The sequence below is a fragment of the Talpa occidentalis genome, unplaced genomic scaffold, assembly GCF_014898055.3.
Source record: "Talpa occidentalis isolate TD23 unplaced genomic scaffold, MPIMG_talOcc4v2.1 talOcc4.5, whole genome shotgun sequence".
NCBI lineage: Eukaryota > Metazoa > Chordata > Mammalia > Eulipotyphla > Talpidae > Talpa > Talpa occidentalis.
The window spans coordinates 33,953,316-33,969,923 of record NW_023604861.1 but is presented as its reverse complement, the minus strand read 5'-3'; the positions used below and the strand labels follow the sequence as shown (position 1 = coordinate 33,969,923).

At 34.3% G+C, this 16,608-nt stretch overlaps 1 protein-coding gene across 1 annotated transcript in view; it reads right to left on the bottom strand.

Moving 5' to 3' along the window:
- Positions 1 to 16,608, bottom strand: part of DIAPH3 (diaphanous related formin 3) — a 454,058-nt gene that overhangs the window by 213,999 nt on the left and 223,451 nt on the right. Inside the window, 1 exon segment of the mRNA XM_054701595.1 lies at positions 14,493 to 14,594. Within this exon segment, the coding sequence (XP_054557570.1) occupies positions 14,493 to 14,594 (102 nt within the window).

Here is a 16,608-nt window from a genome sequence, read left to right as displayed (position 1 = left end):
AGAAAAAACAGGAGGAAATCTGCATTTGGGTGAGAATAAATTTGGCAAAAAATCGTCTTTAACTGACAAATAGCTACTAAAATCCAGCAGGCAGTATAATGGATAGTTTCAAAGGAGGTTTTAAGAATCCAGTAGTAAGCAAGGACCTAAGAACACAGGAGACATACGCCATTATAAGGAAAGTATTGCCATCCATGAAGATAATGGAACTAATTTCTCTTAATTACATTAAAAAATACCAAACACTTAAAGGAATTTTGGGTGAGAACCAAAGTTTAAATACAGTGTCAAAAAAACTATAAACAAAGCTACGGGAATTTTAAATCTTTTCAGGAGATAACTACCATTCAATTGAACACAATGATTTAGGTGCTTTACTGTGGCTAGTGGTTCTATGGAGAGCTACTTATAAAGGAAATATTGACAAAAATAGGACAGAAAAACTTGTACTTCCCCACTGCATAAAACTTTAGCAATGCCATATAGTTTACTAGAGGAAGAAACACAAACTGTGGCATCAGTGAAAAAAAAATAACAGAATATTGATCCAATCACAGTTTGAAAGTCAAAAACTATGAGAACTCTTAAATAAATGAAAATATACACTTGTGACTAACATAAGTAAATATAAGCCAATGTCATATAAATGGTAGAGTACATACACCCTTATACACACAGAGAGTTAGATTTTTCTAGCAGAAAAGAATTTGGACAAGTATTAGAGTAAGTCAAATGATTTGTCAGTGGTAATGCTGGTGGTACATAGGTTAACATTAGCTTTTCACTAAAGAGGGGTTAACACTAGCTTTTCACTAAATTAGCTTTTACTTTGAATGTTCCCTATTCCACCTCCTAAATTAGTGTATGAACTTGGATACAAAATTGGCATCTTTGGTAAAGAAATTAAAATAGCAGTAATAAAGGATAATAGCTCAGTTGCAGGACAGAAAATGACTCATTATTAGATGAAAGAAAACAAACACATTTATCCCTTCAAAAGAGCTAAGTCTGGCATGGAAGATAAGAATATTTAATGAAACATACTACTGAATACAAAATAAAAATATAAGCAAAGAGAGAAAAGGAAGAAAAAATTTCAGACAAGTAGTATGTAATGAACCAAATAAATGTGGGATCAACCACCACCACCCTCTGGTTCAGGAGCCACATGCAAATGGAGTTAAGTAAAACATAGATAATTGATTCTAGCTATCCCAGAAAAGTTGTTAAGGACACTTGCCTTAGCATCATACATCACCTTTGCTAATAGGGGACAGAAACCTATACAAAGTTTACTCAAGTGAGGTCAGTGGTCAAACCACAAGAGGAATGAGCCAGATGAGACAGGCCACATTCTAGAAACATCTATACATACCAGCTTTTATAAGGAAAGAGAGGATTTCCTGCCCCTTTTAGCAAACAATTTGTAGATGAATGTGGCTAATGTTTGATTATTGCCCAAAAAAAACAGAGGACTGATTTCGAGCAAAAACACAATGTAGGATAAAGTCTATCTATAAAACCTTTCCATTTGAATTCTTCTGCCTTTTTCCACCACCTGTAAACATCTACTTTTTTGCCAACAGATCAAGAGTCTTATACTTAGAAACAGCATGGTATGATAGAAACAGAGTACAATATGGAAATGTGGCATCAAAAATGCCAAGTTTGAATCCTTTTCTTTTTGTGACTCAAGGTTCAGTTCCTGCAGCCCTAAGGGGCTGTGGTGAGGAATATATCAGATAAATGTATATAAAGAAACTTTGAGAGGTATATCATTATAAAAAAGCCAAATAACATAACTGTCATGTAATTACTTGGCTGCTTTACAATTCCTCATTTAATATAATACTTATGTTATTGACCTGAAACTCTGTAAGTATTCTCCCTACACCTATAACTCACACCTTCATCTTTAAAGTATACAAAAGCCTCAGATATCAAATTAGAAAAACAATCATAATGAGCTACTGCAGATTAAGATTTTAGTGCCCTCTACCTATCCCATTGTATTAAATAACTTAGAAGCAGAAGAATAATCTGTTGTTTTGTAGTATCTCCATTAAAGCAAATTTGTGATATCCTTTTTTTTTTTGCCCTTGAGCACACTTTCAATAACAAACCATTAAATTATTATTGTATGCAACTGGATGACTTTAATTTCAGGGGATTCCTAAAGCTAAAGTCTTTGTTTGGATATACCACAGGTAGAAAACTGTTGACTCATATAGTTGGGGTCAATATGTGCAATTTTAAAATCAGGAGAGAATGAGCTTTTCAATAACTTGAATTGTATTCTTGAACTTTATCTTCATAAATAGAATATAAATTCATCAGCACTATGTCTCACCATCAGATCTTGGAGCCATGGAAATTGATCATAACTGGACTACTTCTCAAAGCTTACATTTTGTGTCAAACCCTTAATATCTCTTTGCTGCTTAGTGAAAAATTGAAAGTCGAAGTACAAAAAGTCTGGACGATCTAAAAATTGTTCAGAAGGGGTTATTAATAATTATGGGGTGGAAAAATATTGAAGAAGAGGAGGATATGAAAAAAAGGAAAAGCAGAGAATAGAATCTGAGTAAGATGTTAAAGTGTTGGAAGAAATCGGAAAAGAGCCAGGGAGTAAGTTAGTCAAGAAGCACAAGGAAGCCAGACTAGAAAACAAGAAAGTAGATGAAACTAGCAGGGTGAAATGATAACCTAAGGTTGAGAGTATGTAAGAAGAAAGCTGAAAAGTATATGTTGGATCTGGAATTAGGAGGTTGTCTATAAAATTGACAGTGAACTCTTTTTTTTTTTTTTTTAATAGAGGCATGTTTTATTTATTTATTTGTTTGTTTATACATGCGCTGGGTACAGTCAGAAGCGCGGGAGGGTGAGAGAATTCACCAGAGCCAGAGCGGGGAGCAGAGCAGGCAGAAGGACCGAGGTACACTGCTGAGGGGAGCAGCGGGCGGCAGGAGGGGTCTGCGCGCCATGTGGGACCCTCCTTCGGCAGAGGCCGCGGGCAGCTTCGCAACCCAGCGCTCAACCACTGCGCCACCGGGGAGGCCCGACAGTGAACTCTTAAGGCCAAGGTAAGAGCAAAAACACATATACATACCACCAGGAAGAGGAAGACTAAACAGTAAGGGAAAAATTCTACAAAGTAAGGAATGGCTCTTATGGAAAGAAAGTGGTGAATTCTCTCACCCTCCCGTGCTTCTGACTGTACACAGTGCTTGTATAAATAAATAAATCTTTAAAAAAATAATAATAATAATATTTAAAAAGAAAAAAAAAGAAATATGCCCAAAGATTTATATTCAGTTATGGTAAATTAAAATTTCAAAGCCAGGTCTATCTAATTAGACTAGAAATGCATTGAATATTGAAGAAATTTGGAATAACAAGATTAAGTATTTTTTTTAAGGTTTTATTTATTTTTGCATAGAAGAGCTGGGGTGTAGGCAAGAGGTGCAGAGGGTGAGAGGATTCACCAGAGACAGAGCAGGGAGCAGAACAGTGGATTTACTGAAACATATTGCTGAGGGGAGCCGCAGATGAGACAGAAGAGGTCTGCTGTGTTATGTTAGCTTCCTGGCCAGTAGCATGGAGACTTAATCCCTCCCTAGGTCACTAGGGAGGCCTCACAAAATGAAGTTTTTTTAACTTGGATTCATGATTCAATACTAGGAACATGTTGCATAGCAAACCTAGTAAGCCAAGAGTTAAATAGTTTTAGTTTGTCAGCATTTAAAATCAATCCTGATGTGCCTTAGGGAAAGTTTCTTACTCATTCATCAGACATTGGTGAGTGCTTACTGAATGTCAGATATTGTTCAAGTTACTAAGAACTCACCAATGAATACCTGTGAATTGTTCTTGACATCATGTACATTCTTATGATAGATTAACAAATAGGAGGTATTTCTAATACCTTCGCTAGGTGATCTCATCTGGTGTCATAGCTGGTATGAGAAGATAAGCACTTGGGGGGCAAAATGGGAAGAGAACAAAGGTAACTGGAGATGAACTTTCAAATAGGCTGCTCAGAGTAGGCTTCCGGAAGTTAACATATGAAGAAAGACTGGAAAGAGGAGAGGGAACAAGCTATTTCGATATCTGCAGGAAGCAAGGTTCAAGGAGAGGAAGCAGCAAATGTAATATTCCTAAGAATGTGACTGGCCTGTTTGAGCAATAGTATAGAGGTCATGTAGTTAAGGCTGAGTTAGCCCTGGGAGAGTGGAAGAAGATAAGGCAGAAGACACCTAGATGGTAGTAGAAAATGTAGAGCTTTGAAGATGACTGCAAGGATTTAGGGTTTTCTCCTGGGGCCAGAAGCCATTATGGGATTATAGGTACACACAGAATAAAATCTGACTTAAATCCTTGACATTTGCACTAAGAATAGACTGTGTTGAAGATAAATTGAGGTATTATATCTTAACATTATCACATCCTTTCACACATTTTATATTTTATGTATTACATAAAATGCAACAAAACTTTGTACCCCTTGCCACAAAGTGAAATAAGGGAAAAGACCAAGATAAACAGCAGTATAAAATTCTAGCTTTTTGAGAAACTCACTACAGCTAGCAACTCAATGCAATCGCATATTACTCAGAACATGCTGTGTTTTTATTAGTTCTAATAAATTAAAGAATTGACATTCTGCTAATTTCAAGGGAACAAGGGTAACAAAAGTTCCTGAGAGAATTCATTCAGAGTTCAATTCCACTTATCCTCCCACTCTGCAGAGCACACAATTGGTAGTATTTGAGTGATTTTTTCCTTTAATGGCAGGATTTCATATTACTATTTTGATGGAGATTTGAACTAAATGAACTCAATCCCTTGATTAAATAAGAGTTATTTTATCAAGGAATAAGCCTGCTCGCTTTTGGCATTTTAACTTTATCTTTGTTCATAATATAGGCACATACATTTATTATGATGATGTATTTGAGCTTATTCCACTTTCTTTAATACGAGAGGAAGGACTGGAAGCAAAAGTAGTCTTTTCTTTCTTTCTACAATTTCATGACCACTAACTGCTTTCCCAAAGTCCCTGACAAATTATATACTACAAATACTAAATAGCCCTCTGACCCATGTTTAAGCTTGGTTTTTGAAACGAACTGCAATAGTGTCATATTATAAAATCACCTGGTACAATTCCCTAGACCAGGGACTACAATTTTCCTCAGAGAGGTAGTAACCAGCAGCAAAAACAAACAAAAGCTTGCTGATGATGAGTCCCTCTCCAGGGAGAAGACTGAGAAAAACAGTAAGGTTTGCATATTTTGCCTTGCCCTTGCTGCCTCCTGTGTTAATTTCTAATACCTTCCCTAGGTGATCTCATCTGGTGTCATAGCTGTAAATGCCACCTATATGTAACTGGCTTCCAAATTTATATCTTCAGCCCTAATCCAGCTTACATCTCAACTGCATACTTTATATGTCCACTTGGATATCTACAGACATGTTACAAATCTCTCCTCCCACAATCTCCTTCTCTTGCAAGTTTGCTTCTCGTCTCTGTAAATGGAAACTCTTCTAGTTGCACAGGTAAATAACTTTGGAGTCATCCTTGACTCCTCTCCTAACCCAAAATGCAATCCATCAGAAATCTTGTCACTGCAGCTTTCAAAATAAACCTGGAAAAGACCACTTCTCACCAGTGACATTGCCATCAAGCCTGTGAAGATTCCACTGAGTCTTACCTTAATAATTAGACTATTGTAATAGCGAATTAACTAGATGCTGGCTTCAATTTATGCTACTTCACAATCTGTTCCCTGACAGAGCTGCCAGAATTACAGCCCTAAAGCATCAATCTGATCATTTCACTCCTTTGTTTAAAATGCTTCAATAGTTTTGTTAGAATGAAGTCCACCTGCCTCGCACCACGCTGCAAAGCCCCAGTGACCTCTAACACCATCTCCTACCATGCCCCCCTTATTCACTCTGCCATAGCCACTGGCCTTAATTTTGCCAAATTTGTCCCTCAAAACCTTGGTGCTTATGGAGTCCAAGATCTATTATATGCCTCTCGAAGACAGGCATATAAGACAGTCACAGTTAACAAAAGTCACTCATTAAGGTTCTACTCAAATATTACCTCTTCAGAGAGCCCTTGCCTAGAGATGTCAATGCAGAGACACATAGACCCTTACCCCATGATTTCCCAAGGAGGAACTATTTTTAAATATTTTATTTACTTATTTTTGTGTAGAACTGGAGTGTAGGCCAGATGTGTGGGGAGTGAGGGGATTCACCAGATACAGAGACGGGAACAGAAAAGGCAGATGTACTGAAATACACTGATGACGGGAGCAGCAGGTAAGACAAGAGAGGTCAGCTGTGTCATGTGGGTCAGCTCCCTGGCTGAGGATTGAACTCAGGCCTTCTTGGTAGTAGCTCAGAGACTTAACCCCTAGGCCACCAAAGAGGTTCCCCGAGGAGTAATTATTATTACTTGGTATTATTATATTCTTGTGTATGTGCATATTGTTGTTGTAATCAACTAAAACCAGTAAGAATTAAGTGATACTCATTGTAACAAATCAGAGCCTAGAACAATGCCTAGCATATGGTGTTATTTATATCAAATAAATGCATGCATGAATGCTATTGCTGAACCAAAATGACATGGTATTGAAATGAAACTTATCAGACAGCGGTTTATTTAATCAACACAGTCTCACTGTCTAAATTTATCCATAAAATATCTGGCAATCCAAGTTCCTATAGCACTAAGAGGCTGAGACCTACATTAATGGAAAAGTTGTTACCTGGAGCCATTTCCTAAGAATCATCTAAATTCAATATTAAAAAGGTCCTTAAATATTCTCAATCTATTAGTGAAATCATGTTAAGGTTAACCATTAGAAAGCCTCTTTTGTGAATTTCAGAATATTTGATCAAATCTATATATCTTTTCATATTATTTTATATTATGTTAAAATGTCAAGAAAAGATGTAAATGGTCTTCTAGGAGTTTTGTTAACATACACATCCATTGTATCATGTGCAAGAGAATTAAGGAGAAATCTGATGAAAAACATCTTCAGAGAAAAAATATATTAAGGGAGATAAGGTAAAGATACCTGAAAACTGATTTCAATCAATTAAACAAAATTTCATTAAGTCTAATAATTCAAATGGCATTATGACTATTTTGACTTAGAGTGCTAAAGGAGATGTGAAGTAAAAATCAGATCACAAGAAAAATTATGTAATTATAAAATATCTGAAGAATTTTAGGTTACTAATCAATGATGATTGAAAGCAAGCTACAGTATTAAGTCCTGAACAATGTAAAAGAAAAACCATCTGTGCTAGTGAACCTATAATAAGTCCTGGATCCTGGGAGAAGTATGTCAAAAGGGTTGCAAAGTGAAGTGACAAGAATAACTGAACAACAGCTGAATGCTTATGAAAAGCAGACCTGTAAGATTTAAACAGCTTTGAATATAGTTATAATAATTTATTATTCTAAACAAATGTCCTGAGCAATGAAAGCTTTGCAAATAAGGTTGCCAAAATCCTCTCTAAAGCATCAGGATATTTGAGAGGCTTAAACAAGTAGACAGAACAACCATAACAGCAGAAGACAAACAGACCTTGCATTTTCCAGGAGAAGAGACTATTAAGATCTATGTCATTGGCAGACAAGTTCCAAAGCAAATTATTAAAGAAAAAAGAAGTAGTAATTACAAAGCGCAAATGGGTTCTTGAAGAAGAAATTATAGCATTCTAACTCCCATGTCTTTTATTGTCTTAAAGTTATAACTAAGTCAGTAAAACAAGGTTGATTTTGTATCTACAAAACACTTAAAATAATCAACACATTCGGCATGAAAGAAAGACTTTCTGGAAAAATGATGGCTGGGTGAAGGATATTCTTTTAATTCCTCAACTATCTTGGCATGTCTTTTTTGAAGTTGTTTCATTACTCATGATTCTAGAACCCATCTCCATTCCCTCAAGCTCTTTTAGAAAATAAAACCACTGCATAAGGTGCTTAGTATTCACAGACTTACACAACATGACCTTCTCGGGTAAAGAAGGATCAAAAAAGAGTTCAGTTTAAGTGCAGTATCTGAAGAGCAGAATGTCATGAAAAGCCTACAAGTTAAGTAATAAATTACAAAGAGTGGTTAAATTCTGTTTTTGTTAAAAGTGTGAATTGAAGCATACTCAAATGTGCTAGTTGCTCAGTCTACTTTTGAATTAATCCATTTTCATACACGAAAAATCATTATCTAAATATTCAACAAAATTAAAATAATTATCTCAAAAGGGTCCATTATATTAAAGAGATAGTTTCATGGATATAGTCATATGTCAAAATTAATCAAACCCTACATTTAAAATATGTGCATTTTATTATATGTCAATTAAGCTTCAATGAAAGTTTTGTGTTTTTTTAAGGCCTAATGCTAATTCTAATAATTCTGGACATCCATTATAAGTAATGGGGATCATCTGAAGAATTGTAGGAGGTCAGTGAAAGATAATCAGTGGCCTTTCACTATTTTATACCATTAAAATATTGCAAATCAAACTGAAGACTTAATAACTACTATTTATCATGGTTTTTTGTTAAAATGGACCAAGTTTGTCCCTCTCCGCTGAATATATAATTGATACATATAAATAACCAACAAACATAATAATTACTTCAGTCCCTTCTAATAGCCAAGAAATATGAGGTTTAAAAAAATCAAGTGAAAAAAGAAAGGTAATATTAAGTTTTGGTGCAAGAAAAAGAATATTGTTCATGAAAGTGTAAGTTGACATGGTTCCTAGAAAGGTAATTTAACAATAACTATCAAGATTTAAAACAACCTTTAACCTAGCAATTAAAAATCTGAAACTTGTTCTCAAAGAAATTCTGATAACAAAAGCTAAGATTTTTTCAGAGTTTATGACTACAGATAATTGACCTATATTCATTATATCGACTTATTGATCTTTATTACAATGCAATGGAAGTAGGTATTAATGTTGTCCCTGTTGTTTACAGAATAGTAATCACCCAAATATGACCATATACTAATCACTAAAACCTTTGAGTATGTTATCTTGCATGCCAAAAGAGATTTTGCAGGCGTGATCGTATTAAAGATCTTGAGATAGGAAGAAGATGCTGAATTTTCCCAGCAGACTTGGGAGTCAGAGGAGATGTGGCAACAAAAGCAGAAGTCAGAGTGATGCTGTACCATGAGCCAAGGAAGGTGGGCAACCTCAAGAAGTTGGGAAAAGCAAGGAAATAAATGACCATCTAGAATCTTCAGACAGAATGCAGCATTGCTGATCCAAATTCGGCTTCTGTGCTTAGAATAAGATAACAAACTTGTTTTAAGCCAGGTTGTAGTAGTTTGTCACAGCAGCAACAGGAGATTAATAATATATACCCATTTCATAAATAAGGAAACTGAGGTACAGAAAAATGAATTCCCTAAGATAATACAGCTAGTAAGCCCATGTAAGATAAATCCACAGTCCATGCTTACAACATCTAAGAAATACTGCCTTTAATTACATATAGAGAATGACTTTTTAACCCTCTGGAGAAAACAAGAACTATCCTTCATTAAGGGAATGGTTAAAAGAAAAAGCCATAATATGAAATCATAAAATAACACATACGACTATTTAAAAAGTATAACAAAAAAAGCCCTCCAGAATACATTTTATAGCAGACAGGTTTCAAACCAGTCCTTTTTTTCCCAATGTGCATATGAACATGTATACATCTTTACCTATGAAAAAAACTGAACAGGAAGTTCAACAACTTGTTAAAAATGATCATATATATGGAATGCAGAAGGGTACTGGGATACAAGGAACTTCTATTGTAGTCAATATTTATGTATGTTATTTGAATGTTTTACAACCAGAATACTAGGGTGTACTTGAAAACAAGGCATTTTTAATGCAAGGAAATAAGCATGAACTTCCTACATTTGACTGAAAAAAAAAAAAGAAAAAAGAAAAAAGTAAATGGAGTCCTCTACTATACAAAGTTTAAAAGCCCTGCCCTACAGTGACACCAAATGGTGGCAGATCAAAATACAGTATACAAACAGGACATTTGTTCAAATCAACCTCCCTATAAATGTTTTAATTCCTTTGAAGAACAGGCAGTTAACAATTTAAGAATATAGATACAAATACTCAAACCCAGAATTTTTTTTTAACAGCGAAAGTCTAGTATGTCAAGTTTCAGAAGCAAAATTTGAGACCTTTTCCCAAGTCAGTTAATCTTCTGATCCTATTGAATATTTAAAATATCTGCTACTGTGAAAACAGATAATTTTACTTGGGACTTATTGACAAAAGAAATGTTACAAATAACAAAAAATGTAGTCTTGCAAAATCAGATTGTACTCAATGGGAACCAACCTTCGGGAAGTAGGTAATATTTGGGGGGAGATAAATGAGGAAGTGTTGGAGTTGAGGGCGGGAAGGAATCTGAGAAGAGACAGGCAACTGATCTAATGAGTGAGAGTTCCTAGGAAGCATAGCTTCATTTCCTAATCTTATTGGATAGAAAATTAGGTTGGGTAAAGCATGAAGCCAGGGGATTCCACATGTATGCCAATTTCTTAAAAAAAGAAGTTTTGTCCTAGATGGTGGAGGAGACATAATATTTCAAATTAAGCACATCAGTCAGTACTTGGTACCCTCTGCCTAGAACCGACGGCAGCAATAAAACCAGCATGTAAACTGTCATTAATTTCAAGTCACATAAGAAGATACAGAACACTCCTATTTCCCTGAGCACTCTTCCAAAATACAGCTTAACCAGAACCCATAGTCCCTCAGCATTAAAAGATAGTTTGCTCACATTTTTTGATGGCTTATTATTCTTATGTCAATATCTACCAGAAAACATAAAGGACACAAATATACTACTATCAGATACAAAAACAAGTCAATAATACCATTAATTAAACTACTAGGCTCTGAATTCATAGCACAGGTTTCCAGTCTAACAGGTACCAGCCCACCTACCAGCACCATCACTATGTCACCAAAGCTACTAGACTGTGAGCCATGGACAGGACAGCTCTTGAGAATCATCCTGCTCAATTCAGCCAAATTACAAGCCATACGACTGCAAAGAGAATTAGTTTAGGATGGTGCATTAAGAAATAACAGATGAATGACTGAACTCTTAATACCATAAAAGTGTCTGGGTCTAGTACTTGCACATTTAAAACTGATGTTTTTAGAATTAGAGGTAATATCAGTATTTTAAAAATTTGCTTCAAATTTCAAGCGAGAAATGAAGAGGGGATATGAAACTCACTATTGCTAGAGACATTGTAGATGTATGGAATGGTTTAATGGTTGAAGGAAAACTTCAAACACATCATTTAATTGCTACTGACATATTACAGACATATTTGTATCTGAACTGTAAATCTGTATACCGCACACAGCAGGTCATAAAGAACTGGATAGTTTTTTTGGCATCAATACGAAAGTAAAACATATTTTGAATTATGTATTATGTCATATTCTAACCAACCTTTAATTGACATCACTTGTCAATTTGGATTGACATTCTGGAAGTGTCATTTTAGCATAAGACCTTCCTACCAGGAGAAAGGAATGTAAATATATGCCAATACCCTGGTAGAGCTGCTTTTTGTTTATTGTTTATATAATTCTTGTATGGAATTTAAATTGATTACATAATATAAACCATGGCAGTGACTTTCCGTTGAACCAAATTTGGGTGTTTGTTTAACTTACCTTTCTGAGATATCTATAATTCACATCACTAAAATTAGGTCATATAGTTGGATAAAGGAAAAATTTAAACTGGTAAGTCACATAACTTCAGAGTTTAAACTAAACAATATTAGAAATCATGTTAGTCTACAGAAAGTGAAGATGAAAATGAACTGGTAAATTTATGGTGAAAAACAAATGAAAAGGCAAGTTTTGGCCCCCTTGGGGATGCAAAGGTGAGCCCAATCTTCACTATTCCATTTGTGACTATGATGGCTTTTTAGGTAGAAATTACCAGTATTTTAAACCTAGGTTTAATCAATAAGTAAATGTCTTTCTCCAATATAAAATGCCTTATAGGAGTCAGGAGTTTAATTTACCTTATGTTAATTACCCAACTTTGGTATAAATATAATTCCAACTTTTTAATGAAGCTTAGTATTATGGGAGTCTTACAGAAATACACACGGTGATTATGATCAATTTCCTAAAACCACCCAATAAGTGAATTTAAAACATATCACTGTTTAATAAGTAAATTTAAAATTAAGCTTTCAACCCAGAAAGGAACAGAAAACATCACGCATTTCATACTGTTGTACATTTTTGTTGATTTTTTTGAGAATTCTTAAGTATTGCTTGGAACTTTAAGCAGGTTGTCCCCCTTTTGAGGGGGCAGAAACTCTAACAATGGGGGAGGCAGATTGAAAATTGTCAAACGTTGAAACTGAACATAGTGATATGGAAGAACAATACTGTAGGAAAAAATACACATACAGAGTTTTCAACATTTCCTCAATTTTCTACTTCTTCACCTAAATAACTATATTTTAAAGTCTTAGTACCACACAAACTAGTACTTAAACAAACTGTGCAAGAGTATCCACAATCAACAGATCATAAAGCACTGTTCAGATTGCCCATAGAAGATGTTTTTCACCAACATTACTCTTCCTCATTAAATTCCATCTGCAGTTAGTAATGACCTGGCATGAATGTGTGCATTCAAAGTCAAGTTTGAACTGACATCTCCTGAAAAGGAAATGGTCTGTCTCTGTCTTAAAACTGTAACCTCTCACACTAGTATTTAGGAATCTAATATACTTTAACTTTTGGATGCTTATGAGTAACTGCGTGCAAATTGATGTGAAATATAGATTTTTCAAAAAAGGGCATGACTTGTCTATTTTAAATACATTGAAAATATCTGAAAGTTTGAACTCATTTTTCTGTGACAACCACTAAGACTTGGGAATTGCTTTAAATTGCTTCTGTGATGTTATGCAACATAAAAAAGTCACTAACATTTCATATAAACTTGAAAGTATTTCAGATTTATACATTATAATTGTACATTTTATAATGTACATATTTAATGTACAATTATAAAATTATAATTTTACATCCTTATTTTCATTCAGGAATCAAAAAAAGATGAGAAAAAAATCAAAATTCTAAGTAGTCTGTGATTTTTTTTTTTTGAGAATACTTCAGTAGTATTTAGAATTTTAAGCAGGTTCTCCCCCTTTTGAGGGGGAGAAAAGTCTATGAATGGGGGAGGTGGTGGTTGAAAATTAAATGAAAATTCTCCCCTATCCTTATTATTCTCATATAAAGACAATGCAGATAAAGCATCAAATAGTTATCAAGTGATCAGGTAGAACCATATAAAGCAAACAAGAACAGAACGAAATAAAAATAAGAGGAGAAAAGATTTGAAAGAATTGGATAAAAGCATAAAAATAATTTTTGTTTTATAAAAGTCAATGAGTCAAAAAGTTTTATAATGCAAATTTTCAAATCAAATAGAGAGTCCTTTGTTTCTTCTGTGGTCTATTCAAAGAAGTTTTTCCTTTTTTTTTTCCTTTTTTTGGTGGAGTGGTGGGGAAAAGTGGGCTAATGCAGAGTCAGGAAGTTTAAGAGTAAATGCTAACAAAATGCAAAATATGGTGTACAGATACACTCCTTTAGTAAGTATATCCAGTTTTTCAAAATGATAGCAAATACAATCCCAGTATGGCCATATTCATGATACTATAAAAGGAAAAATAAATAAAAGGAAATAAAAGGAAAAATATAGTATATAAAAATATGAAACACTACTTTAAACTATTTCATGATGACTGAGTACAACCAACCTCCAAAATAATTTCATGGTAAGAGAAAAGAGTAGGAAATAAAAACTTGATGAAAAGCTTAATTTTAAGTTGCCACACAGCTAATATATAACACTGGCAAGTATTTTCACCTCTTCAGAGCCCAGTTTCTATAAAATAGGAGTTGGAACAGATGATTTTTTAAAAACATTGATTTTTTTTTAGTCCTCATTACTAAGAAAGACTTTATTTCTAATTTCAGAGTTGAAAATATGAAATGAACTGAATTGATGTTTGTAACCAGAAACTAAAGCTGATCTTGCAATATGTGGGAATACAATTCTCAAGAATAAGTCAATCTGTCTAGTCTTAAGGACTAGCTTTCATTTACATTTTGACATTCAATTGAGAACATTAAAAAAAATAAGTTTATACTTTGTAAAGTCCTTTGGGCTTCACTGACAGACTTTCACTATATACTTCAAAACAAGATAATGTTTCATGAATATCCTTTGTTTAAAAATAAAGGCATGATGAATATTAAATGTTTGTGAATAATAATGATGTAAAAAGGCTGGACATTGACTTTCCCCTGTTTTACAAAATATAAAAAATTCCTCAAAAGAAAGATTAACACTGAAAAACAGTACTTACCACAACAGCAAACTGCTCGGGTTCACATAAGTTGTTATAATCATTCTTGAACTGAGACAATGAATTTAATTGGTCTTGAACAGGAAGATGCTTTATTAAGTTCTAAAAATTAAAACCAAAAATAAAAAATCTTCACTAAATGTGCTTCTTAAATTCTAAGAAAGTTAATTTTTAATAAAATTACAGAAAGGAAAGCAATGAAGAAGTTAATCTTTAGTTTTATTTCTAGGTAACCTCCCTTATACTAAGCCTTCTCCAGCTACATTTCCTGTTTCTTAAAAGCAGTCAATTTTCCTTTCCTCTATCCCAGTGTCATTATATATTCAAATCAAGCACTACTGAATGTTTATTTGATTAGCTATATAATTGAGAAAGAAGAACTCAACCTATACCAAAGGAACAGCTTTCTCACCTGGATAAATGTGATCAATTACATTTCAGCTTTAGGGAATTAAATGTCAGAAATTTCAAGCAAAGCCAAACATATTTTAACACTTCACTCAGGGAGATAAAAGAAATCACATCGCTACTAAAAGGTAAGGGAAAGAATAGAAAGGAAATCAGGGGAATTTATGACAGTGCTTGCAAGATTTAACCAATATGATTACAGTTTTAATAATAAAAATGAAGCTATTTCTGAAACAAAGACAAAGTAACTTTTCTGATGTGAAAGAAAATCTGAAAAGGCACTGAAGACACAGGATGATAGGGCCTCCCCGGTGGCGCAGCGGTTGAGCGCTGGGTTGCGAAGCTGCCCGCAGCCTCTGGGGCGCTGGTTCGATCCCCGGCTGCTCCCCGGCCACCGGAGGAGGGTCCCACATGGCGCGCAGACCTCTCCTGCCGCCCGCTGCTCCCCTCAGCAGTGTACTTCGGTCCTTCTGCCTGCTCTGCTCCCCGCTCTGGCTCTGGTGAATTCTCTCACCCTCCTGCACTTCTGACTGTACCCAGTGCATGTATAAACAAAACAAACAAATAAAACATGCCTCTATAAAAAAAAAAAAAAAGACACAGGATGATAAACTTTGCAGAAAAGCATACAAAGAGAATCTTTAGGAATTATGGTGCTCATGGCTATAACTGGCCTTTACCTAAATGGTCTGTAGTCCAAAACCACAGACTCATTTGATTGTTTTAGTTCCTTTGTGTAAGAATAAACTTTCCCAAGTCACACAACAGACAAAAGAAACACTCCCAATGGAGATGACCAAGGGAATCCATCTAGTTATGCCTTCCTGTTAGAACATAAATGATTAAGCATTCCTCTGTACAAAATCTACATAAATCCTCTGTTTCAAAATATAATTGTCTATAATAGCATTATGTTAGTTAAAATTAAGAAAAAAGTGATTGGTGTTCATAATTCCCAATTAATATTAAGAAAAAAGTGATTGGTGCTCATAATTCCCAATTATAACATCCATGTATTCTGTAAAAGCCCAAAGTCAAGTAGAAATTATAATTAGGCCTATATCATGCTATATATATTTATGGTGACAAAAATTCCCCAAAGGTGTTATTAGTTAAAACTGCTGGAAAATAATATAAATCAAAGTAGTTACAGCAAATAGCAAGTTTTTGACTCACTGTATACCTTTCACAAAAACTTGGTTGGCCAAAAACAAACAAAAAGTAGCAATTTACGATCATCTCTAGGAAAAAAATCACTACTAATACTATCAAACTGAAAAAAAAAAAACAAACCTATAAAAGCCTATGATTTTCTCCCATAAATAGAAGTTACTCTTATAATTGCCTTAGACCAAAGACATGCTTATTTGTATGCATGTTTTAAAAATCTGTGACAGCTGGATTGTTTGAGTTTCATCAAGTTTCCAAAACTGTTCAGCACTCTTTCAGATGATCAAATTACCTTGGATATTTTTAGTTAACATGAATTAAATTTTAATCTTTCATTTGAAATTTATTAATTTTTTCAAAATTATTTTTGCTTCCTAAAGTAATTACTATGATTTGTAAGAGTATACAGCTCCAAATTTCCTCTCTCCCTGTACTGTATTTCCCATCCCTTCATATAAGCTAACCTCATAAACTCCTCACAGTTGCCCCCACCCACACAGCTTTTCTCTTGCAACTCAGGGAATTATTACTGCCAGAA